Source organism: Marmota flaviventris, chromosome 2, assembly GCF_047511675.1.
Source record: "Marmota flaviventris isolate mMarFla1 chromosome 2, mMarFla1.hap1, whole genome shotgun sequence".
Taxonomy (NCBI): Eukaryota; Metazoa; Chordata; class Mammalia; order Rodentia; family Sciuridae; genus Marmota; species Marmota flaviventris.
The window spans coordinates 48,504,444-48,531,745 of record NC_092499.1 but is presented as its reverse complement, the minus strand read 5'-3'; the positions used below and the strand labels follow the sequence as shown (position 1 = coordinate 48,531,745).

At 34.0% G+C, this 27,302-nt stretch overlaps 1 protein-coding gene across 6 annotated transcripts; it reads left to right on the top strand.

The window, feature by feature from the left end:
• The first annotated feature begins 486 nt into the window (after positions 1 to 486).
• On the top strand, positions 487 to 27,302 carry Mbip (MAP3K12 binding inhibitory protein 1). Of its 6 annotated transcripts, none has more exons than XM_027929558.2 (10): positions 487 to 682; positions 4,289 to 4,408; positions 6,152 to 6,376; positions 6,470 to 6,566; positions 9,232 to 9,297; positions 9,534 to 9,686; positions 13,232 to 13,329; positions 20,976 to 21,014; positions 21,879 to 21,918; positions 22,303 to 22,392. In XM_027929558.2, the coding sequence occupies exons 1-9, from the start codon at positions 554 to 556 to the stop codon at positions 21,912 to 21,914; spliced, it is 963 nt and encodes a 320-aa protein (XP_027785359.1). In that variant the 5' UTR covers positions 487 to 553; the 3' UTR covers positions 21,915 to 21,918; positions 22,303 to 22,392. The 6 variants fall into 6 exon arrangements, with proteins under 6 accessions (XP_027785359.1, XP_071463936.1, XP_027785358.1 ...); XM_071607835.1 differs by having other exon boundaries at positions 22,306 to 22,367; XM_027929557.2 differs by lacking the exon at positions 21,879 to 21,918 and having other exon boundaries at positions 22,306 to 27,302.

Here is a 27,302-nt window from a genome sequence, read left to right as displayed (position 1 = left end):
TCAACCTCGTACAAATGAAAATGTTCTGTCCAATTATATAAATTCAGTGAGTTTTTCAGTATTCAGAAATGTGTGGGTACGGCTATGCTCTTCACCAGCAGTATTTTTCAGGCCACTCTACGCCAATATGTCCAAATTTCAACTTTTAACTTTAGGATTCAAATTCAAATATTGATCTATGAATCCTCTCTTACCAACACTCACAAGGAACATCTAAGAGTCACAGTAGGGCCTTACTCAATAGTTGAGGTTGACTTGGACTTGAGGTTTCACGATACTAGCCCTTAATAGGACACGACTCCGACCAGTGCCCCAAGTACAACGTCCCGCCTCACGCTAGTCAGTAATTAACTGCTCCGTTGAACATTGCTATCTTAGTACCTGGTTGGTGCTTGGGCTTGTCAGTCACTTATAGTGGGTGGGGCCTCAAAAACTCAGATCTAAACCAGACGCCGGGATTTTACGTCATCGCAGATCGACCAAAGCTGGAAAGGGAGGGGGTGGGGTTGTGAGCGTACCTCGGTGGTGGTGGGGGGCTGCCTGCGAAGGTATCATGGCTGCTGCTACGGAGCTTAGTCACCCGAGCAGCAGTGACAGCTGTCTGGAGGGAAGCTGCAGCCCCAATCTTTCCCGCGAGGTGCTCTGCGAAGTCTTTCATTCCCTGCACACACTGGCTGGACAGGTGAGTGGGGGGGACTGTGCATAGGGCCTTTGGCTCCCCGCCACCCCCGCTCCCGCCCTTTATCTCTGCAGTGTGTGGTGGGGGGCGGTGTTCGGGAGGGAGGCATCAGAGGACTGCCTGGGTGTGGGAAGGCTGGGTAGCTGAGGCCGGGAGTGGAATCCAGGCCCGGCCATTCGGATCAGAGTGAAGAGGATGACTGTACTGGGTTTACTTGGGTCAGTACGGATGTCAGACTAGATTACCTTGCAGTAGTCCTCCCGGAGAGTGAGTGGGGCGATCTAGGTGAAAACCTGGCTTGGCGAGAATGTATGAATTTTTTGCGCAAACATTTTCTGAGTGTCTTGGAGGTTCCTGGCGCTCAGGGTCCTTTTACCCAAATTTATTCTTTATAGAAATTGGTCAGTACGATCTGAGATTTTTGGAAAAGGGCCTCCTCCGCCTTTTTAGGATGATTTGTCCTTCTGAGTCACTTGGTGGTTTTTTTTTTTTTTCCTTCTGGCCTTGTGTACATTTATTATTCTGTCAAACTCTGAGGAAAGTAAAAGGAATTAATTAATCTTAAATATTTCTAGTGTAAAGTTGGATGAGTTATCCATGACCGATATCAATTGCTTTAGAACTGTCATTTAACTATTAACTAGTTTGACTGATAAATCGCTTTTGCAGAAATATAATAAAGTTTAAAAACTAGGCTTTTCAGATTCTATTCTATAAATACATTATTTCATTATGATATAGTAAATTAAATTTTAAACGAAAAACAAAGGTTTTTGCCTGCTTTTAAAAATATCTTCCATCTTAAATGGACTAATTTGTTCTAGGCTGTTACTATCGCATGTAGTGGACACAGCAAGCATTTGTGCCAAAGAAAATGGAAATTTCTATGAAAATAAAGCGCTTGCCCGACTTGTGAGAATTAGAATTAATCCTTTAAAAAGTTATTGCAATGTTTTAAAAAACCTTAATATGTTTGTTGTGATTTGCAAACATTAAGTTATTCACTCAGTTTTGTGTAATAAAGCAATTCTTAATAGAATCTCCTAAAAGATAGAACTGTTAAACTTACACACACACCCCTTGATTTTTTTTTTTTTCCCCTAAGAGTTGGGGTCTTTTGATTGATATTAACATTTCAGTCTTAAGACCCAGGACATTTAAGTGATTTAAAAGTTAGAGAACTTTTTGTGGCATGGACATTGGAACTTTAAAACTGATTCATATTCTAATGTCAAGGTGAAAAAAATTTATGCTCACCTATTACTTAACAGAAATTTTTGAAGTTAACATTGAGAAGCAAAATGAACATTTCTTTTTAAATATTTTGCATGTTGAATTTTTCAAAATCACTTCAAATGTTTAAATATTTTGGCATCCTAAAGGTACTGATGGAGAAAATAAATTTTACTTATGTCACCTGTCAAAAATTTTTAGAGTAAACATTTGTGAGTTTTCCCTGACACAGTGAAGGGACCTTCTGTACAAGTATGAAAAATAAGATTGTTTCATAAATTAAATGCTAACCATTTGGGTAATACTTTATGTTTTGAATTGTATTGTTTTTAAGAATGAAAGCTAGGTATAAAATTGCCCTTATTCCTCCACCCAGGGAGACAGTATTTCCTTTTGCAGAAAGTTTCAAGGATTTAAAAAGTGTATGTTTGATGTGTCTAAATTCATCCTAAGTATGTTGTATTATTAGCTCTCCTCAGTAGGAAAAATAGTTGAATTTTTAAAAGTATTTTCTACTCCAGATTTAAAATTTAGTAATTTTAACCTTTTTGCTTGTCTCTGGATGGCCCATTTTACCAAGCTAAACATTGTTAGTTTGGATTTTCATGTTAATTTAATAAGATTTCTATTAAAAATGCATATTTAAATAGTCTGTATTAATAGCATACTAACCGATTTTTGAGTGAATTTATATGGCAAAAGTGCATAGAATTCATATTATTAATAAGGAATTTGTTGAAAGAATAATTGGATATATTGGGATTATTTTAAAATTAAGTTGTGAAATTATGTGGTTTTCTTAAAAGACCAAGTATTCTTAATTGCACTTAAGACTTACATAAATTCTGATGAATTGAAATGAGTATATGATCCAAACTTAAAACTTCTTTTCTCTAGAAAATGTGGTGTTTTACTTGGGTTGAGGATTTGTCTGCCTTTTCCTCAAACCATATTTATAAATTTGCCATAATAGACTATAGACCTTTTGGTGGACTGTAAAAGTATGATAATGGATTATTTCCATACATAAACATAATCTGTGTAGGCATGAAAATAATATCTATTAAGATAATGCACTAAACTTAATGTAAAATCTTAATACATCTTTGCCAGTGCAGCTTACATAAAATTTCATATTTCTTTACACCTGTCTCATATGAACTGTAAATGCTTCTAGTCTTGTTCAAAGGGTGGTAAGTTTCTGTCACATGTTTTTCAAAATAGTGCCCATTGGTACTCTGGGATCTCTTTGATTCCATGTACTATGATTCTTTTTGTTGTTGTTATTACAACTTATGTGATCTATACTCAAACTTATGTAACACATTTTTGTTTTGTAGATAAAATGACTAATTTTTAATAAATTATTTCTGAAAAATAATACATAATTAACTTGATTCTACTATAGAGTTTATCTTTATACTATGCTATAAACACATATTCCTAGAAAGTTATGGGGGATCACTTTTATTCAAATGACTGCAGATGGAGATTCTACAATTTTCACTGATTTTGGTATCAATTTTATATTTATGCTCTTGGTACTTTTTTGGATATGATTTTATTTTTATAGATCATCAGTGAAAAAGAAATTTTCATGTAATGAGACCATGACATCTCACATCTTACTAGAAAATACTATTTAGCAAATAGCATGGGCATTCCATTTACTTTCTGGTAATTTATTTCACTATTATGGATAAGTATTTGGTTTTCAGTTTTAGACTTCCATAGCTAAGTAATAGTTTAATTTTTATTTGAAGTAGACAATTATGTTGCTATTTATCTCTAGTCTTTATGTGAATGAATAATCTTGATTTTTAAATTATTTTAAAAATTGATTAAAGTTGAAAACAGTAAAAATGTGATTCGGAAGATGTCAGAATTATGATGTATATCAGGTATGTATTTGTATACATATTTAACAAAGAGAAATCCACATAGTAGAACTTTTAATAAAATAGTTGTGCTACCTCTGTTTAATGCTCTGAGCTGGAAGTGATACAGTTCTGAATAGGGCAATCCTATTTTGGACCCCATCCAAAGGTTTTCAAATATTGAAGTGTCTAAAGAAGCTTCATCTTTTTTTTTTTAATCTTTCATGGCTGGTTTCACCTCTAAGATGGTCCCATTACACAGACCTAAGGAGAACATTAGAACAAGGTGTCATTTTGTTTGGGTTTTTTTATGAAAGTCTGTACTTTTTTAGCTTTTTAAAATGGTAATTGAGTAGAGCATTTTAATATATCACTAAATACTTGATAACTTTGAAGAAAAGGCATGTGTTACTCCACAAAAATCTTATTTTTGTGACAATCCCAGTTATACAGCTTAATCGTGTAATTTTTGTGATGTTGCTGGTTTGCTCCTTTGAAGCTTAACCTCAAAGATGATGTGGTGAAAATTACAATCGATTGGAACAAGCTCCAGAGCCTCTCAGCATTCCAGCCTGCATTGCTCTTTAATGCACTTGAGCAACACATTTTATATTTACAGGTAAATTTCATGTTTGAAATCTTAACTTGATATTGAAAATAAAAATTAGTTGTGGTTAAATTAACTGGAGTATTTGTCAGTTTTATCTTAATAATATATTAATAATGTTATTAATAAAAGGTTACTTATATCCAGATTGAATCTAAATCTGTTCATTTCAGTAGTGATCAGGACAGTTATGGGCTATGTATGCAATTCTGTTCAATTCTAGACTTGCACTGAAAATTCAATACAGTTCCATCTATGGTGGGTTATAATTAAGCAATAAGACACGGCAGGTGTGTGTCATGCTATGATAATGATTCCATGCCTTGGGTGAGTTTGGAGGCTCATGGAGTGCTTTCAGTGGTTCAAGAAGTGGCATTATCCCAGCATGACACATCCTGGAGTGTCTATTGCAATTAAACAGTTTCAGCATAGTTTTTAAAAGAAAGTAATTTCTGTGACATTAATGTCTCATCTTAGTAAGTAGCCAGTTGCTATTTTATCTTTTCTTTACAGTTTTGAAATAATTCATCCTTGATATTAGAAGTCAATATTGAATTGTTATTTTTAATAGTATTGTTTTATTTTTTAATATTTCAGGTCAATAACTGAACAGTATTATGGCTTTACTGGTTTCTAATTGAACATTTCTATAATTATAATTGTGTAAGTTGCAGTTTACCTCTATCAAAGTATAAAATATGAAGTGTCAAGAAGATGAGTAGAATTGTTTGGATTGGTCACTTTACTATGATTAAGGTGTTAACAAGATTTCAGAAGAGTATTTGGTATAACAAACAATGGAGACAAAATTGTAGGTATGAAAAAAATAATTTGAATATTAGTTAAGTGTTGGTGTGTTTTGACTAATGGAATAGGCATTAATTTTCAGTCCTTCATTCAATGACTGAGAAAATTTAACTCACTGCTACATGTTAAAATTAATAGTTGACCTTGTTTTTTAAGAGCAGAGCAGTGAGCTATAGAACTTAAATAAGGCCTAATTGGGAGAGGTGGGGGTGGAGGTAGATGGGTAATATAATTTACATTTACTGAGCCTTTTTTACTCCTGTAGTATAGTGATAGGCATATATCTGTTTTCAGCTATGGGCCTTGGTAGATTAGCTTTTCAGCCCCCACTCCCATGTTCATATTCTTTTGTAAAATTTAATTTCATGACCAAAGATGATATCTTGCCATGTCAGGAAAAGCCTGAGTGTTCACTCAGCATAACACCTATATATTTCATGTCTATGCTCTCTCATTCACTTTGGCCAACTGCAGTTTCAAGTGGAGAATCTCCAGTGATATGGTGATAATGCAGGGCTTTGCTGAGTGAGAGCACTGGCTCTCGTGTTAAGGAGGAAAAATACTAAGCCTTAGTGTTCTGAGGAGGCATTTGAATGACATGTTAATTAAGTGGCATTGGTGCCAGAGGCTGAAGCCTTTGATTTGGCACAAAATAAAAGATGAGTGACAGAATGATTTCCTCAAAGAAAATTTTAAATTTCCTCAGCTTTTCTTTCTTTTTCTCTCTTTTTCATTTTTTTTAAACAAATTTATAGCAAATCGTTAAGTCTCAATAGCAAGAAACTGCAAATACTTGTATGTGGTCAGACCTATATATCCTTATGTACCAACTTTTTATATTTAATAATATTATTTCATTTACTTAGAAGAAATTTATATAAACATGTTAAATGTATAATTAATTTTGGTTAGTTTGAACCCCAGCAGATGGAATTGTGTTCTTCTCAGCCTTTTTTAGCAAAACTTCAGCCTCTCATTAAAGAGGAGAATTCAACTGCTATTGAAGAGATAGGAAAAACAGAAACGGGGAACAAGAATGAACTAAATGCCAAATTTCCCACTGGTGACCTACAAGAGGAAGAAAAGCACAAAGATTGTGATTTAGGAGATATGAAAAAGATACAAATCCATTTTGATCCAGAAGTAGTTCAAATAAAGGCTGGAAAAGCAGAAGTAAGAAGTTTGGGAGTGGGGCAAAAGAAGGGGGCAGTACATTTAAAAGTCTTACTGTTGTTTACATTGTAAAAACATATTTGTTATTTGTAGATTGACAGACGAATATCTGCATTTATTGAAAGAAAACAAGCTGAAATCAATGAAAACAACGTCAGGGAATTTTGCAATGTTATTGATTGTAATCAAGGTAACTACCTAGAAATTAATTTTCATACGATTTTAAGTACAATTTTTACAGTTATTGTAATCTTTGTTTTGTTTTTAAAAAGGAATAATATTAAGAACAATTTATTTTACAGGTTTTTAGTAACAAGGCAGTGGAATTTCCTTCTGTTTAATAATAGTATATTGCAAAATTGGTTTTTTGTTTTGCTTACACAAAAATCAAATAAATGCTAACACAAAAATACTAACGTCCACCACAGGTTTGAAGATAATTTTAAAGTACCTTTAGGAAATGAAGGTGAAGTGTTGGGTGACAAGATTGTCCAGTCTCACTAATGAATTTTAAGCCTGTGAATGTACTTGTAAAATTATGATGTTAATACAGAAAGTGAACTTAGTAAGTTAATAGTATTCCTCAAGAGGGAGCAGTTTTCTCACTACTCCTAAATTGTGTGCAGTGTTTTAAGTCACAATACAACCAATTTGTCATGAAGACCTTGGTGTCTTATGCTTTTTTCCTTTCTCTCTCAGTGCATACATTTGCTGTTTTCCATCAGATTCTTCTTTCCCTCTTCACTTGATGCTATAATACGTTTACAGATCTGCAGGTATGCTGCAGAATACAAAATATTGCATAGCGCTGTCATAGGTCATACTCAGTCATCCTAGTAATAATCAGAAGAAGTATTTCTTAGAAAAATTATGAACAGAACATTCATAATTGGAATGAGCATTTTTCCTATTATCTCTAATATCTCTTGGTTAATTATGAACACAGAATTGTCAGATGAACCTAGAAGTTTTCAATATGATATGAAAACTGATTCTCTTAGTGAAATAATATAGGCTCAGTTTGGGACCTAAATTTAACTTTTCTACTATTAATTTTACATATGTATGTCTAAATTTGTTATAATTTCCTCTTAGCTTTTTAGAACAGGTGCAAGCAACAGTGGCAAAATCTCAGGTACTACATTCTAACTGCAAGCAACCCATGAGAAAGGGTCTGTTGAGGGAGCAAGCACAAGTGTCACTAATGTTATTCCTCTGTTCTCCCTGCTAACTCTATTATTATAAACCACCAGGGGATAGAAATTGACAAGAATTGAAATGCTCAGCAGGATTCCTTGGCCCATTCAATCCCTTGCTGGCTCAAAACAGTGCTAGTAAGAATTGCTGTGGAGAGTGACTAGCACACATATTCACGATCTTCACACCATGCTGAATTTCTCACTGATGGATCAGTTAATCTGTATATTTGGAATATAGCTTTGGAATGGATAATAGCATCTTTTTTAACTAAGAGTTAAATCCCATGAAATAGTAGAAAGAGAACTGGGAAGTGGTGGCCCTTTATGCATATTTTAAGGTATCTCAAGAAAAATAAAAGAATATGAATGAGGTAGCACATGCCTATAACCACAGTTACTTCTGAAGCTGAGGCAGGAGGATCACAAGTTCAAGGCCAACCTCTGCAACCTAGAGACACCCTGTCTGAAAATAAAAATAAAATGATCTGGGGATGTTTGTAGCTCAGTGTTGAAGCACCCCTTCCCAAGTACCACCAAAGAGAGGGGGCGGGGAATAACTGTCTAGTCTCTAGATATAAAAGATAAATGGATTTGGAATTTTGTTCACACAGTTTGACTTATCAGAACTACTATAGAAACTTTAACTGAAAAAATACATTTTAATGTGTTAGTGTGTTCCTTTTAATGCCTCTCATTTTGATCTAAATATAAAGAGTGGTTTTTTTAAAAAATGAAATTCCATAATTTCATTGAGGAAAAAAAAGTAATTTTCTTTCAGTATCTCATTTATCGTTGATTTTTTTTTTTCAAAATAAGGGAATTTTGAAGGAAATTAACTGCCAATACATGCTTTTACTAATGTTATTTTAAGCAATAGTATATATTATTACTATGTAGTATTATAGATTATAATATGCATGTGAGTATATTAATAGTATTATATGTTATGTTAATATCTTTCCAGTTTTCTTACTTTATAACTTATTTGTTCATATCTAACTTAAAAGAAACTGTACTTTTCAGCTTGGAAAAAAAAATGGAATAAATTTTCACTTACCTGAAGTTGCATTTTTTTCTAAGTGGTAGAATGGAAAGAGTAGATGACTTGTGATAGGGGTTTTTAAATGAACATCAAAAATCTAGGTAAAGTGGAAAAGTATATGTTATTTTTGAGATTAAGGACTTTTTTATGTGGAGTTCTGAAATTAAAAGATGTTAAATATATAATCAGCCCTTTTTGTTTGGTATTGAGTAATAGCAACAAAAATATGAAAAATATTTTTAACAAAAGATATTTCAATAAAAATGAGTTCTATTTCTCTAATGAAATAGTATTAAAATACAGTATTCTATAATATATAAATTATTTTTTCCAGAGGTCCAAATGGTTTTTAGGGACATTGGTTTACATTAAAAATTGTATTGTTACGTTTCTTAATGGCTTTTTTGTGTATAAATCTGACCATTAGATAAAAATATTAGATGTTATGATTCATTTTAGAGGATGGATTTGGTCTATTCTGTATGTGATGGTAATTTTAGTTATTGTCATTATTTAAAATCATATTCTCTTATTATGAGTAATATGTTAGTATGAATTATTAGGTTTATAAATCGAAACATATTTAACTTTATATTCATCTAAATTCTCCTTAGAAAATAGTTGTGCAAGAACTGATGCCATTTTTACCCCTTATCCTGGATTTAAAAGTCATGTAAAGGGTAAGTAACTATGGCATAATATCTTTGTCACTAACAGAAGCTTATTCTAGCTTATTAACAGAATGGAATAGAAATAAATTTCCCATCTAAGTTTGTTTATTATAAAACAAAACAAAAATATTGCTATTCTTCATTTCTGGGTTTGTAGTTAGGTGAAAAGAATATAATGTTAGCAAATTTCTGTTTCTGTTTTTGAAATGTAAATGGACATAGGCTTTAAAGTTTTTTAACTTCAGTTTCTAGAGTTGTGAATACATATGGACCACAGACTAGACCTGAAGGAATTCAAGGGTCAGGTCATAAATCCAACAGTATGCTCCGAGACTGTGGTAATCAGGCTGTAGAAGAACGACTACAAAATATTGAGGCTCACTTGCGATTGCAGACAGGTAAGCAAAGTGTTAAGTGATGCCCGAAAATGTAGCTTTGCAAGTAGTTAAAGAAATACCAATTCATTTACTCACCAAATTTTCATTGAGCACGCATTATGTGTAAAACATTGTTCTGATTGATACAAAAATGAATAAGGCACTGTCGGGTCAGTATTCTTTATGAATTTACAGTTTTTATCATGTATGCTTTTCTTTCTCTCACACTGCTTGCCATTTTCTAAAATTGAGAAAGGGCTAGTAAGTTAGGAACAGTTTCCAAAATAGATCCTAGTAGCCTCAGTTTATTAAAGTTATAGCTGAAAACTAATGTAGTTTTTTCCTATAACTGGTTTCAGAACTTACCATGTCTACCTCTTATCACCCACTGTGCTAGGTACAAAATGATGACAAATGGGGTTTTAGTCCTCAAGAATCTCTCAGTAAGAATAAGCATATAAATAAATAAATGCCATAGGGAAAGTCAATTAACATTAATTGGACAATACTGCCAGTCACTCTGAAAGTATATCATCCTAGTACTTAATAGTACTCTTTTGAGGGATTGGTACTATTATCATTGGATAGAAAAACTGAAGTTCAGAGAGCTCAGTACCTTGCCTAACATAGTGACAACTGGAAATCAAGCCCAAATCTTAACTGACTGTAAAGCCTGAGTTTCCCTCCCTGTGTAGTCACCATGTCCTGTTGATACTACCTCCTAAATGTCAGTAGGTGAAGCCACCATGATCTCTTCCTTGGACTGACTGAAGGATATTAAGTAGTCTGTTTGCCACTAAACTTCCTCCCTAGGTCAGTCTTTACCCTGTGGCCAAATTGTACTTTTTAAAGCTCAAATCTGATCTTATTTCTACCCAGCTTCCATACATGCATACCAAACTTCTTATTTGTCCATTCATTCAACAAATGGTATTTAGCTCCTGCTATAAGCCAGGTGCTGTTCTAGATTCCAGTAACTACATCTGATCAAAAGTTCTATTTGGGAGAGACAGGAAGTCAACCAAGAGAAGGAAAAGGAGATTGAGACTGGAGGAAGTTGTAATTTTAAATATGATTGTCCATACCTATACTGGCCACATCTCTGGACTTCCCATCTCCCACTCATTTTATTACCCTTAAGCCTTTGAACTTATGCTTTCCTTCCTTATTCCAGACCAGTGTGGATTCCTTTTTTATATAGTCTCATAGCCTCTGGTACTCCCTGCCCTTCTTTCAAGCAGTTATTGCAGCTCTGTTTGCTTAATGTACATATCCCCTGCTAGATAGTAAGGTCTATGAGAATGGAACTGTGTCTGTCATGTTCATTATACTTTGTGTCTAGCGTAATGTCTGGCATGGAACAGGTGCTCAAATGTTTACTGAAGGAACAGTTGTTCATTTCACCTTTTCAGATATGTGCATGGTAGAGTGGGACACAAAACAGCTTTTGTAAGGGATGTCAAAGGATGGCATCCTTAATGAAGTGACATTTCAGCCCTCAAAGGATTAGTAAGAATTTTCCAGGAACAAAGCATTTCATAAAGAGGAATAGTGTCTGCAAAAAAGGACAGGGACACCATATGGTTCAGGAAATTTCTGAATCCAATTTAGCTGGAGTATTGCTGGATGGAGAAGGTAGAAGAAGATAAGAGAATGAATAAGTCTTTAAGTGTAACAAGATTAGCATTAAGAATTAATACCAAGCTGGGTGAGGTGGCCCATGCCTGTAATCCCAGTGACTCAAGAGGCTAAAGCAGGAGGGTCACAAGTTCGAGGCCAGCCTCAGCAACTTAGTGAGACCCTCAACAACTTAATGAGATTCTGTCTCAAAGTAAAATATTTTAAAAAAGAACTAGAGATGTAGCTCATTGGTAAAGCACCCTGGGTTCAATCCGCAGTACCAAAAAAAAAAAAAGAAAAGAAAAGGAAAAATTACCCCTTCCCCCAGAAGAAAATGGGTTTAAAATGCAACTGTATAAAAAGGATTGACTGGTTAAATCTCAAATAGTTAATTCTTTTGAAAAATATCTGTTGAATGCTCTCTGTGTGACAAGCAGTATTTTAGATACAAGGAACACTGATATGATGTGATGATAGGCCCCAGCTTCAAGGACTTTATAATCTAGGTAGCAGAAAGATTAATAACAAAATTGAATTTTAAAGGGCAGTGAAAAAGGGTATTATGGGGGCAAAAGGAACCTCCATGTGAAGCAGTTCAGGGAATGACTTACAACCCAGTGAACTGGCTCTTGAAAGGTACAGGGAACATTCTAGATAAATGGAGCAAGAGCAAAGTCAAAAGAACAAATTATTCATTTCACCTTACTCAAGAGTAAGAACAACCAAGGTCCTAAGATAAAAAACATATTCTCAAAAAAAAAAAAAAAAAAACAACTAGAGTTTTTGTATTTAACAGGTTGATACTTTTGATATGGTAATTCATCACCATATTCTTTAATTGCATAGTGATTGTCAAATTAAATATTCATTCAGTCAATAAATATTGAGCACTTGCTCCATGCCAAGTATTGTAGTCTATGCATTGATGCTTCTTAGCTTTGTGCAGTGCACAAGCTGCCAGTGAACAGAACAGATAAAACTCTTCTGCCCTCTTGGAACTTATATTAAAATGGGGAGACAAATAACAGAATGTTGTGTGTAAAATTAAAGAAAGGAGGATAGAGAATGCTGGGTAGGGGGAGATAGTAGTATCTATATTTGAGTACCAGAAAAAAGAAATCAGGTGGCTGGAACCCTATGTATATGGGGAGAATGTAGGACCTTGTAGGCCATTGTAGGGCAGGTAAGTATTTGAAGGGTTTGAGCTGAGAAGTTATAGGACTCAGCTTACCTTTTAAAAGGATCACTGGCTGCTGAAAATACAATCTTTGGAAGCAAGGCAAAAATGGAGGCCTGTTTGGAGGTTGTGATAATCCAGGGAGAGATGGTGGTGATCTGGAGATTGGTTACAGTGGAGATGATAAATGGAATGCTTCCAGATACAATCACGAACTTGAAATCAAGTGACCTTAATTTACTACCTCCTCCCCAAAAGTTTATTGTTGAGAATTATGGTAAAATCCCCTTTTAACAGTTTTTTTTTTTTTTTTCCCTAGGCCAAAAAAGATAATATGGCATGTAGGGAGAGATATAAATTGAAGAAAGTAATATGACATTGCAACAACTAAGTTGAACCATCATTGGTCACTAAGTATTTTTCTCCTCTCAAGTAACCATCAAAGCCTGTCAGAAATACAAATTGTTCTACACAGAAATTATTAATATCTTATAAAATGAATGTAACATAAAAGTCCTAGCAATATAGGAAATATATTGCTTATATCTAGCAATATAAGTGGGGTTTGGAAAGAGGAGGTATAGTATAAATTTGTCCCATGGTTTATAATATGAAAATAAAAGCTAAGAATGGATTTCATTCTGTTTTTCTGTTGTTTATTTTTTTAAGTTTAAATATTTCTTATTCCTTTGCATAACTGTCTTTGCATGATGTTAAGAAGGAATTATTCAGTAGTGTTTCAGAATCTCTCTTTTTAAAATATACATAGGTGGTCCAGTGCCAAGAGACATTTATCAGAGAATTAAAAAGCTTGAAGACAAAATCCTTGAACTGGAAGGCATCTCTCCTGAATATTTTCAGTCTGTAGTAAGTATAAGTGTCTTTTAAAAGTAAAGAATTTCTTATCATTTATTAAATTTAAAAAAATTTAAATTTAAAAACCTAATTTATTATAATTAGGGTTTTTCATTGTGTATCAATTCACTAATTGGTCTGTGTATAAAGTACTCTTTTAATAATTAAAAAATAAATGAACACAGCATTGTGTAGGAGGGAGTTAATGGTTCTTTAAAAATTCTGATTCTGAGCCAGGTATTATGTATGGCATACACCTATAATCTCAGGGATTTGGGAGGCTGAGACAGGGGATTGCAAGTTCAAGGCCAGCCTCAGCATCATAGTGAGACCCTAAGCAACTTAGCAAGACTCTGTCTCAAAATAAAAATGTCTGGGGATGTGACTCAGTGGTTAAGTACCCTTGGGTTCAGTCCCCATAAACCCTCTTCCACTCCCCCCAAAAAATTCTGATTAGAAATATTGACAATATTTTAGTGTTGTGTTTTTTTTTGTTGTTGTTTGTTTGTTTTGTGTGTGTGTGTGTGTGCTACAGAGGATCAAATCGGGACATTATGCATGCTTGACAAGTGCTTTGTCACTGAGATGCACTCCCAGCCCCCAGATTTAGAAATTTTAAAAGGAATACCTTTATTATAAATTATCCAAATTCTCTTATGCTCTTTTCATAGCATAATACATCAGCCTGGATAGTAGTCAGTCCTGTGACTCTGACCTTGCTATCTTACTTGTAAAGCAAATGTTTCTGCTAAGGCCTACCTCTGTCAGTTATCTCTTCTGTTTTGTTTAATTCCTCTATGTCTAGATTATTTCACTCAGGGCATAGACAGTTACATTTCTCCATGCTAAACAAGCATACATCTTAAGCTGCCACCTTTTCATTACCTTAACCACTAGACTTTTTGAAAGACCAGATTTCCATTTATCTAATTCCTCAACTCTGGCATCCGTCCATCTGTCCATTCATTTATTTATTCATCCATCCATCCATCCATTCATTCTTTTTTTTCTTTCCAAGGACATTAAAAAATTATGTTGTGCTGACAAGTATTTTCTTTGGCACATCAGCATTTTTCAAGCAATCCTGAGCTCATTATGTTTTCCTGAGTCTTCTGAGGTGATCTTATATATATATATATATATATATATATATATATATATATATATATATATATGTATTTTTCATCATGTATATATTTTCATCATATATACATATATATCATTTTATATATCACACATATATATAAAATACATATCTTTTCTGAGGTTTATTTTTTAAGACATTCCATATTAGAACTAAAGTAATGTAAAAGTGAGATTATACTAAAACTCCTGTTTCTGAAAATTACACAAAATAACTCACATTAGTATGTATCATATCAATCACTGGTGAAATATATTTAACATTCATTTTAGGTATAGCAACATCTTTCATAAGTTACAGATTGTGTATTAGAGTGAGGTACCAAAAAGAAGTATTTCCAGAGAAAGACTGCAGGTCACATAACAAAAAAAGGCTGCAAGACTTAAATGATAAAAATTCAGAGGAAGATATTTATCTCATTTACTGCTCTCAAATGTAAAATGAGGTTCATAAAGTACTAAAGGCTGAAGCAGGAAGATACCAGTCAAACACTTAGTATACTGCCCAGTACATGGTAAAAAGCTCTGTAAATATTAATATTTATTTAATTTCAGAAACAGCTATAAAGTAGTTGTATAAACATGGATAAGGCAGTCAGTTTCTCTGGCCTTCAGATGTCTAATTTTAGAAAATGTGATAATTGTATTACATATTACAAAGTTCTTTCCACTTTTAGAATTATTCTAAGGATGTTTTTCCCTAGAAAACTTTTTTAAAATTTTATGATTCTTTTCCTACACCAATCTACTGTAAGTTTTTCTCAAACTGCTTTTATTAAGTAGTCCCTAAAAGTTTAGTTATTTTTCTAGTTCAGTTTCATACCTTGTTAATATAATTTTTGTTAACAATAGAACTGATCTTACAAGGGAATATGGTAGTATCAGATGACTCCATTGAGGCCTTTCTTCATAATTTATCTCTTCTGATTCTAATTTATAAAAAACTTTATATATAAACTTAGTTAACAAATGAACAAGCCCTCCACATCACAATTTTGTAGTTTTTAAAATTTTTTTAAATTTTTAAAATTTTTTTTATTTTGGATCTGTCGTACATGAGATAGAGTGTTTAATTTAAGAGGTAGAAGTAGTCTTTCCCAGGCAGAGAGTGGGAGTTCTGTTTTAACATTTGAATAAGAAAGGGACCTGTGAAAACAATATTTAGAAAGATTTCTATAACAGTGAGAGGAGACCCTAAAGACAAAGAGACAGCAATGTGTTAGCTAGTGTGTGAAATGAGATCTTAAAATAGAGACTTGAGTGAGAAGATTAAATCAAGTAGGAAAGAAAAGTTGACAAATACTGATGATTGGATGTGGAAAGAAATAACAAGGATATATCTAGTTTCTGGTTGGAAAAATGATACCATAACTGATAGAAATAAGCAGATCTATAGGGGAGTTGTGTTTTGTTTGTTTTGGTGAATTATGAATTTGAAGTCATAGGAGGATATGATAGAAATGTCAGGCAAGTTTTTGAGACTCAGGGCTTTACTTGAGACAATTGAGAGAATCTGTTTAGAGGTACTAATTAAAACACTGATGGGTAAAAACACTGCAGCTGTCAAAAGGCTTGAAGTTTGGTGACTACCTCTCTTCAGGGGCAGGAAGCATTAGATATGTAGACAAAAGATTGGCCTGAATGAATTAGCAATTCAAAAAGAGTAGATGATGGCAACCTGTGATAAAAGTAGTGCTTTTCTAAAGTATTTCCAAACATGTTAAAAATAATAGTTAGGCAGGAGGAAGCTGAGGCAGGAGGATCATGAGTTTCAAAGCCAGCCTCAGCAACAGCAAGGCCCTAAGCAACTCAGCGAGACCTTGTCTCTAAATAAAATATAAAAAAAAGGCCTGGGGGGGTGGGGATGTGGCTCAAGTGGTAGCGCGCTTGCCTGGCATGTGCACGGCCCAGGTTCGATCCTCAGCACCACATACAAACAAAGATGTTGTGTCCACTGAAAACTAAAAAAAAAAAAAAAAGGCCTGGGATGTGGCTCAGTTGTTAAGCACCTCTGGGTTCAATCCTTGGTACAAAAATAATAATAACCTATCTTTGATTAGGACATTTCTCAATGTTGGAAGTGACATATCCATATTAATACTGAGCCACAAGCAGACAAAGAGGTGGAAAGAGTTAAACATTCAGACTGATTCTGTTCTCCAGGCACAGGGGGAAAATGATTTCATGCTCACCCTTATATAATATAATGAGTGAGTCCTTGCAGGGAATCACACTCCTTGCTTGAATAGAACCAACTCAAGGACTGTCCTTGTGCGTGAGAGGAGTTGAGCATGCTGTGTGCCCTATAGAGGATGGAGCACATGACTCATCACCCTCACCATCCTCATGCTAAGACTACATGTTGGTAAAAGCACAATTTTACATATTTATTTCTAATAAGTGTACTGAAGAAACTATACACGGAGCCCAGTACTCTAGCTTCTAAATTTGAAAATCATGGGAGACATGGGAGCCCATTAAATTTGGTAAAGATTGAATTTTTGTTGGAAATTGAATTTTTGAACTCTGAAGATTTTATTTGAAATATGTTTATCTTAAATTCACAGGTAGATAAATCCTAAACATAGGAATGCTTCTCAAAATGAGATTGAGATTATCAAGGTAGCACTGGAGCATACCATATAAAAAGGTGAACATTTGCAGAAAAAGAGATGCAAATTGTATTCAACTCATAAAACAGGTTTTATATATATAATTTTTTCATTTAATGAAACACATAAAACTCCAATATAAGTTATAATGCACATAAAATGTGAACTATGATCCCAAAGATCTTTATCCTTCACATTATGTGGAAAGGGTTTAATGTGGTAATATTTTTAAGAGTATGGCTTAATAGACTGTTTAGGAGATGTGATCTTTATCAGTATTTCCAAAGAATTCCTTACTGATTTTAAATTGTGACACTTGAAAACAATAACTGCTTTATGTTTCCACAAACCTCTGTTTACTTTATAGAGCCATATAACTTATATGCTTATGCATCTGTTTTTCACACTATATTGAACCTCTCAAGGGCAGGAACTATGTCATGTTTATCTCTGACTATACAGAACATAGTAGATACTGAGTAAATATGCAAATGAATGGATAGGATGTAGCTGCTAGTTAATTATTTGACTTTCAAAGGTGTGTTAATTTGCTCCAAAGCACTAACTAGGCATAGTTTTTAGTCAGTAATGGTAACTTCTGGTTCTCAAGGAGAATATGGGGAAGGGGATTGCTAAAGGACAAGTCAATATATACAGACCATGTGTGTGTTTTAAGTGTGGGGGTATGTAAAGTATAAGTGAACAATTACCTAGCTGGAAAATTAGATTGTAAGCATATTTTGGAGGGGCTTGAAGGTCACACTAGAGTTTGCACTTCCCATGTTATCCGAGTAAAACTAAGGGTTTTTTGTTTGTTTGTTTGTTTTTTGTTGTTGTTGTTGTGTTTTGGTTTTTTTCCCCCCTCCTAAGGAGGTACTGGGGATTGAACCCAGGGCACTCTGTTACTGAGTTATATCCTCAACCTTTTTTATTTTTGAGTTCTTAAATTTTGAGACAAGTTATCAGGCTGGCCTTGAATTTGGAATCCTCCTGCCTCAGCCTCCTGAATAGCTGGGATTACAGGCTTGTACTACCTTGCTCTGCTAATTTAATTTTTGAGAAAGGAGAAATGTAATTTAGGTGCTGTCTGATGGCATTTTGAAGTCTATGAGTTGGACAGAAATTGGAGTCAAGGAACCTAATTTAGAAAGCCTGTCTTTGTCCAAGCTGGAGAGAAATGAAAGTTTGAATCAGGGAAATGGAAGTAAAAGGAAAGAAACTTTTAAGACAATGCACATGTAGAATCAGTTGCCCTTTACATATGATTCAAAGGAAAAAACTGGATGTAGTGGTGCATGCCTATTATCCCAGCTACTTGCAAAGCTGAGGCAGGAGGATCACAAGTTTAAGGCCAGTCTCAGCAATTTAGAGATACCCTGTCTAAAAAAAAATTAAAAAAAGGAAGGGCTGGGGATGCAGCTCAGTGATATAGCATCCTTAGTTTCAATCTCCAATACTGGAAAAAAATGAATAAAAATAAAAGGAAAGAATATGGTTGGTTATAGAAGAGCTCCTTACCCTTGACTTTCCTATGCATGAGTTCCCTGGATGTGTGTATATAATATCATCTTTTCATTAGGACTCCGGTATTACAAATGTAGCGATCAATTATCTCCTATAGTAAAACAGTGGGAGAAAAGAGACAGTTTTGCATTCACTCTATACAGTTGTTTCTTTAGTGTGCTGTTTTCCCAAATATTTCTTCTCATGTATCAAAACTTATTAATATTTTCACCTTTTATAGAGATATCTTTATATCTAAGCTGGTCTATAGTACTCACAGTAGATATGGTGTTTCTAAGTGTTATACTTATGAACATATTCTGCTCAGACCTAAAATAAGCCCCAAAGACTCATTTTATTTTGTTTACAAGTCATTGATCCACTGATATCCTTATTCTGACTCTGATATTTTTAACTTTGGTTTCAGGATACAATAAAAATCTGATTCCTTCATGACATAGAAAATAACAATATTCTACAAGTTAAACTGTTAAGATTTAAATATATTTAAGGGGAAGTATATTTAAGGATATTAAGGGGAAGGATATTAAGGGGAAGTATATTTTCATTAAGTACCAAAAAAACCACCCTTTGGGAAGGTAGGAAACTGAGCAAAGAACAAATGAAATGTTAAGTCCCTCCTTGCTCATAGAATCCACCACAAGTATCTAGTTCAGTTTGGTAAAAGAAGGAGCATGTTTTTCTGAGCTCTATTTTTCTATATTTAATAATTCCAGCACTTAATGATTTCTTGTTTTTATAGCAACTAATAAAATGCATACCTAGATGGTCTTAAGAGTCTGCATTTTTATTTTATTTTTACTCATTTATTTTTTGTGGTACTAGAGGTTGAACCTAAGGGTGCTCTGTCACTGAGCTATATCCCCAGCTTTTTTTATTTTGAGACAGGATTTCACTAAGTTGCCCAGGCTGGCCTTGAATTTGCAATCCTCCTGCCTCAGTTTCCTGTAGTAGCTGGAATTACAGGTGTGTGCTACCATCCCAGTTTATGTCAGCCTTTGATACAAGAGAAAATGTGACTTTTAACCTCTTATAAATCTCAATGGTCAGAATGCTCATGAGAAAATTCTGCCACTTACAGTCAGAATTTCTTTGTAAGATACACTAATTTACTAATGTGCCATTGAAAAGCTTGTGGTGTTGTAAAACTAAGAACATAGATTAAGGTTTAAAAGGTTCAGTACTGTGTCAATGTAAAGATTGTTAGCTTCAAATACAAGAAATTTGAACTCAGACTAGCTTCAGCAGTGTGGAAATTATCTTATAATAAAACAGGAAGTACAATGATAACAATCTTCAGGGTTAATGGATTCAGTGACTAAAGCATAATTGTTGGAGAATGAGTTCTTTCTCCTCTCAGCTCTGCTTGGTGTTGGCTTCTTCCCCAGGCAGATGACAATACAGCTACAGCACATTCAGGTGTCTTATCCATATGAATATACACAGGAACAGGCTCTTTTGAGTACTTTCTCTCAAAAATGGGGAAGTTTTTTCCAGAAGGTCTCTTAATCCTCTGTGGACCTCTTATTGGCCAGAACTGGGTCCATGCCCACTTCAGTCACTGGCAAGACCAGTGGGGCATGGTTAGCATTCCCTTCAATCACACAGATAAGCAGTGGATAAAGAATTGTTTGCATGGACAACCACAATGCCATTTATAGCCAAGGTGTGTGTGTGTGTGTGTGTGTGTGTGTGTGTTTTCTCTCCCCTTGGCCTACTATACCAAATTCAATTTTCCTTGTCTATTACTGCTTCATCTGTTCAATATCCCGGGATGGAAAGATTAAAAAATGGAAATTTAATAGAAAATCCCAACAGTACCTCTTTCCAAAGTCATTCAGGCTCATTAGAAGCTGGTAATAATGGGAAAGTATGTATTGCCAGGGACAATCTTGTTTCTGCAGTATAGCTGTGTACCTTAAATATCATCACTTTCAGAGGGTAACTTCAGAATATAGGGATGTGGATGCCAGCAGATAATGCTTGGTAGGTTTGTGGGCTTTTTTCTTGTTGGAATTTTCAGAGCCTGTCCATGTTTTAAAAAAAATACAGAGCCATTGTTAGGAATATCCATCTATGAAACATGCCGTGTGCTCAGGAGGCCCATGGCTAGCACGGCATGTTGACCTGTGCCTGGCCACCCAAGCGTTTCTTGTTCTGGGTTCTTGTTTTAAGAATTGCTTGTCCTCTCCTAGGCTCTGTTTATTCTTCTTGAACCCAGGGCCTTGTGCATTCGAGGCAAGCACTCTTCCAACTGAGCTATATCCCCAGCGCCTGTCCATATTTTATATAGTATTCTCTAAAGGAAATGATACTTTCATTTTCTAAACATTGATTATTTACCTTTTATTTTATTTTCTTTTTTTACTTTTAAACTAGAACCTTTCGGGAAAAAGAAGAAAAGTTCAACCACCTCAAGTAAGTTATTTGCATCTTCATTTTGGCTTCTGCAATAGATTGATTCATTTCATATCTTATTAATAAGAATTTCTACTGTGATTGACTTTAGGTTATACCCTGGTAAGATTTAAAACTGAAGAAAGGGCAATATAAAATAATATATGTGAATTAAAGAAATATATGTATTTCAAGGGTATAGAATGACTCAGATGGGTTAAATAAATATAAAAATGTTTATCCTATTTTTAATAGTAGAAGAATGTATCAGTTCCAAAATGCCTAAAAATAATAAGTGTTCAAGTATCTTAATTCTCTTCCCACCTCACTTTTTATGGACACTACTTAACTAGAAGGATCTAAATCAAAAAGGGGATGTTTGTCAGAGGATGATTTCAGCCCACCTCTGCCCATAGTAATACTTATTAATTTGTTGAATCTTAAGTAATAAGATTTTGCTAGTCTAAATGATGCTAATGTAAATTTAAAGTAGGGAAAATCTTTAAAAAATTTTATTTTGGCTTCCCTGACCTTTATGATGCAAGGGATCAAACCTAGGGCTTTGCATATGCTTGGCTTTTTTGCGGGGGGAGGGGGGGGGGCGGGGCAGGGCAGGGTACTGAGGACTGAATTCAGGGACATTAAACCATTGAGCCACATCCCCAGCCCTATTTTTTGCATTTTATTTAGAGATAAGGTCTCGCTGAGTTGCTTAGCTCCTCACTCTTGAGGCTGGCTTTGAACCCGCGCTTCTCCTGCCTCAGTTTCTTAAGCTGCTAGGATTACTGGCATGTGCCACTGTGCCCGGTGGCTTATTTTTTAATATTACTTATTTATTGTAAAACTTTGAGTAAAATTTTAGATACCAGCTATTTTTTTTTCCAGGAGAAATACTGGATTACAGTTGACTCCTCAAACTGAATTTGTAGGTATTTTAAGTTTAAAGTTAAACTGATCCTAAATTTTACTGTTGATTATGAGAATATTCAGTTTTGTTGTGTTTGTTGTTGTTGTTTTGTTTTGTTTTAAGTTTTTTTCTGTCCTTCCAAGTACAAAAATAAGTCAGGAGAACTTTATCATTGGGAAAGAAAAAGTAAAGAAATATTCAAGTCTTGTTATTTTATGCCTTTATACTTATGATATAGTCATTAGGTATAGTTGTTAAGCTTCAAAATTATTCTCATGAGGAAACTGATAACATTTTATCATGCTATTGAATATTTTAAATATTTATAGTTCATTTAGTACTTTATCTGCATTAAGATACTTCAGAGTCTTATTCAGCAATTTGTGTTCTTATTGTTTATAGCAGAACTATTCACTGGCTGAACTTGATGAGAAAATTAGTGCCCTCAAACAAGCTCTACTCAGAAAATCAAGAGAAGCAGAATCCATGGCAACTCACCACCTTCCATGAAAAATTCCTCTCATCTTTGTCAATTTACTTTTTTTATATACGTGTGTACCTTACACTTGAATTAATTAATGGATATGTATTTATCAATGTAAATTTTTCTGTGAAGTCAAGGTGTATTTTTACATGAGTCTATCTTGCAACAGGTAATCTTCATCTATTCCAATGAAGTTTGAAATAATCAGTGTGCTAAAAATATCATTGTTGGAATTTATTCCCTTCTGTTTTAAAGGAGGTATTTTGGAAGTTGAAAAACTTAATTTGGAAGTACCTTGAGGTATTGTTTTGTTTTGTTCTGTTTTTTGGTGAACTACAGGAAGATTATTTTGATAGTGAGATTTAAAAGGAACTTTATATTTGTAACATTGGTTAACCAGTTTACTAGTTTAAATTAGTACTTGTGCACATATGGGCATTCAACAAAAAAAAAATCCAGTCTGAAATGAATTTTAAATCCATGTATAGACTTATATTTTTATTTCTTAAATGTCAGTTAATGTAAATAAACAGTTGATCCAAATTTATCCTTTTATTGACTGTGTGAGCTTGAGCAAGATATTCTCACTTTGTACCCTAATTTCCTAATTTATAAACGGGTAATAATGGAACCTTATTTCATTGATTATTAAGAATAGGTGAGATAATGCATTACAGATTTTGAAACTGTCAGTTCCAAAGGAATTATTAACTGTTGTCATTGAATGAAACCTCGTCTATTTGTGGAGAGTAGTAATGATGTTACAAAGAAGTTATATTGCTATAGTTGGAAATTAAACATTTAAAAGATGCAGTTAATTATAATATCCAAAGTCTTTCAAGGAGTAGCTGTTTAGGACACAAGAATTATCTGATTGCAAGAATCAGAATTTTGCCTAACATTGCTTGTAAAATGGGAATTGTTTAAAAAAAAAATCGGAAATCTGAAACTTAATTGCAACAAGTATAGCTAAGCATCTTAGGGTCTAGAAAGTCAGCAGCAATGAATCTCTTTTTGTGTCTGACTGCCCCTGGCTGTTTGTCTCTTTCTGGTTCCGTGTTTGTCTCCTATTCTTGTTATCTGTTGTCCTCTCTCTGTGTCTCTTGTCTCCCTTTCCTTGTTCTTTTTTCCTTATCATGTCATGATCTCTGCCTATACAGTTCTCTCTCTCTTTCTGGACTGATTTCTCTGAAGGTGTGTACAGAGAGGCCATTTTTGCTTCCCTACATGAGATGCTATGTTAGTCCTGTCTCATAGCCTCAGCTTGTTCTTTGGTGCAGACTCTGAACCCAGTTCTGTAGAATTTCACAACTCCAATGACCACTGCTTACCTCAGTCTTTGTGTCTCATATCTCTTAGATTACATCAACCAGTAATGGCCAAGATGATGGGTCAGGACCTCTTCATAGCAATATGCACTGTACATATAACCTTTCCAAGTGTGGCAGCCTTGAAAATACGGTCACCTGGTTAAAAAATAATAAGAGTTTTGAAGTCATTCCCAAGAAATAGGTGTAGGCTAGATCAGATGTACAAATGTCTTACCACTATATTTCATCTCTGCAGAGAAAATGCATCCTTCAAAATATTTTTGCCTAACATGATCTGGTATTACATGTGCAGCTACAAATCCCCACTTTCCATCTGGTCCATGTGATTGCTGTCCTCCAAGTTTAGTAATACATTTTACTACTAGCATATCAGCCATACAATAGGGGAAAATAGCATTAAAATTTATCTTGGAAGTAGGGAAGAAACCTAGAAAACAGGAACTGATACCGATCAATGATCCAAACCACTAAATGCCAAGAGTCAGTTTCTTGCCTTCCTTCACAATAGAATAAATTCCTAAGTCATGTCTGAAACTCCTAGGACCTGCTCATTAAAAGGATTTCTTTTTTCCATTGTCCTTCAGGCCTGCTCTTCTAAGGGACAGTAGAGAAGAGTCTGGTGCCAGAATTCTTTTCTACTTGAGTCTGGGGCCTTCAGAAGAGACCAGGACTCAATAACACATTAGTATGCGTTGTTATAGGAAATTTGATCAAGAATAGTGTTCTTCTGGTGATAACTATCCCAGAACTTAATGGCCTTTCAATCATTGTCTTTTTGAAAGAATCTTTGATCAAAAGATAATGCCAGGAATTTCTATGGGGTAAATTTGCTCCCTTAATCACCAGGCTACCTAATGGTTATTACTCTAGGATTTTTGTCATTCAGCTTTTCTTATTCCCATTGTTTCTTCTTAATGGCATTGTCCTCAAGAGAAAAAAAAAAAGGAAAATGAATGAAAAGAGGTTCACTTGCAGGGGCAGGAAAATGCCTTTTCCCTAGTCTGTCCCTATGAAACCACTCCCCTCCACAGGTTACATTCCAATCTGAAAGCTGACTGAGTTTCTGAGGCAAGTAGGGTTGGGAGTCAAAAGTTTTTATTCTGGGGAAAAGGGTTAAGCTTCCTTAGCTATTCTGGCTACTGCTAGATACTCTTCCCTTCAATTATTTAGGATCCTAAGCTTTCCAAACTCATGAATAATATTTAGGCCCAGCCTTCAGCAATCTCAGCAGATGTCCCTTTATGAAACTTGCCTTTCCTGCTTCCTTGTAGTTTATGCTCATTTGAGGTTTTGGGCTCTGTGGTGCTACTTGTCCCAAACCAGTGTGCCTTGCTCTTCTTATGACTTAAAATCTGGGGAAAAAGGAATTCATAATCTCAGAATGTGTCAACTATCCACCCCATAACAAATTACCTCTGGCTTGGGTAGTATTTTCAAGAATAAAAATGCCACATATACCCAACCCTTTAAGGAATGAAGGTCATGTCCAACACAAACATGGTCTGGGAACCCTGACCCTGTGATCTAAACTAATGAACACTGATAACCTTTTCATAAAGAATTTTCACTTTGTCTTTTTTTTTTTTTAATTCAGTACCATTAACAGAAAATGTTTTATGATCCTAGAGACAGCACTTAGGTCCACCGGACAAAATTTTGGCTTTGGGTTGCTTTTTTGAGCAGTTCTAACTCTTTAACAAATGATATTTCATAACTTTTAAATCTTCCTTAGATATCCTCCAAAGAACAAAGAGAAAATTTGCTTTTTAAAATTAGAACAAAACTCATTGTGTCCTTTTCATGTGTTATTTGAACTCTTATTAATCTAAAATACATCATGATATCTTAGTAATTTTGCTTTTCCTGTATCTTGAAACATTTTAATATCTCATTCCCAGAAATTATTTAATTATTGCTAATCAGTTACTCCCAACTATACTAAAAAAGACTAAATAAGGAAATGGAACAACAACAGAATCACTTAAAAGGACAATGTAATAACAGAATAAGTGAACACTATTACATTATCTTCAGTTTTCATACAGCCCAAGTATTACATCATCTTTCAAGAAGGTATGAAAAGTCTGGAGAAGCATCATCTTTAGAGTCCTTTTGTTCCCTCTTAAGGAATATAGCTGAGAATTAAGAATTTTTCATTTCTTGCCTATAATGGCAAATACTAGAAGAAAACAGGAATTTCCATAATTTATAAAGGAATCAGAAGGTGAATGCAAAAAGAGAGCAGTGCTCTAGCCTCTAATGATGAAACTTGGAAATTGATTATATAAGCAAAATCTCAGACCATGAGTCTTCAGATGCGTATTCTAGATGAATTTTCTTATTCAAAAATGGATGAGCCATTATATTTCCAAGGACAACAAGAAAATATGACATTATCATCCAGGTAATCAACAGGAAGGGCTTAATCGTGCAATATTAATACTATAACAAGGACCTGTACCAGGTTATTTTGCTAGATGGGATGGTGTAAGTTTTTTTCACCTTTTATGGTATATCCCCCAATGATATAGTTCTAAGCTAAAAAAGGCTAAAAGCAGCTATGTACACAAAGGTGACTAAAAGGAAATAAATTACATAGAAATGAAAACAGTGAACCAACCTTTTTAATTGGTGCTTATATATCTAAAAGTGAAAATATGTATTGTAACTTTCACCAACCTTCAACCAAACCATTACATCAAAAAAAAATTTTAAGTATTTATAGTGTTTTTGTTTTTGCAATGCAAATACAAGAAGAACTGGAACCAATGATTAACTAGCCCCTAGTAGAAATAAATTGAGATATGGAATCACTTTTTACAAAATGGATAGGTTCCAGGTTTTTCTTAGTGGGTGGTTAGAAAGATGTTCAACCAACATTGAGCATTTCAAGTATATATACCTTGAAAACCAAAAAAAATATGAAATAAAAAATTGTTTATACTGTTTAAATTCTTACTAAAATTTCTAAACTTTAAGAACTATCTCTAAACATCTATGAATTACTAAAAATGGCTTAAAATTAATAAATTTTAAGATTTATTGATGGTAAAGAGTGATAATAATTTTTCCTAATATATTTATAGTTAAAATATATACATGTAGAGTTGGGGTTGTAGTTCAGTGGTAGAGCACTTGCCTAGCATGTATGAGGTCCTGGGTTCAATTCTCAGCACCGCATATGAATAAATAAAATAAATATCCATTAAATATATACATATACATTTTATATTGTCATAGAATATAAAGATCATATGTTCTCTTTATTATATAATGAAGATCTTTGTAAAATTCAAATGTCTAAACTTAAAATTTTAAATAGTATCAGGATTAAAAAATCCATTATTTAAAGCAGATAAATCATTTTTAAATATTTATTTTCTTAAATATGGTTCCAAGAAATTTAAACATATATGAGATTGCTTCCTCACACAGACTAATCTTAATTGAGAGGAATGAATAAAAGTGTGATAAAATTCTCAGATTGCAAAATGTTTACATTCTTCTACTTAAAAAAAAAAAAAAAGGAAACACTTAAAAAGCTAGCAAACTGCTTTCCCAGTATGGAAAAAAAAAAAAAAAAAGAA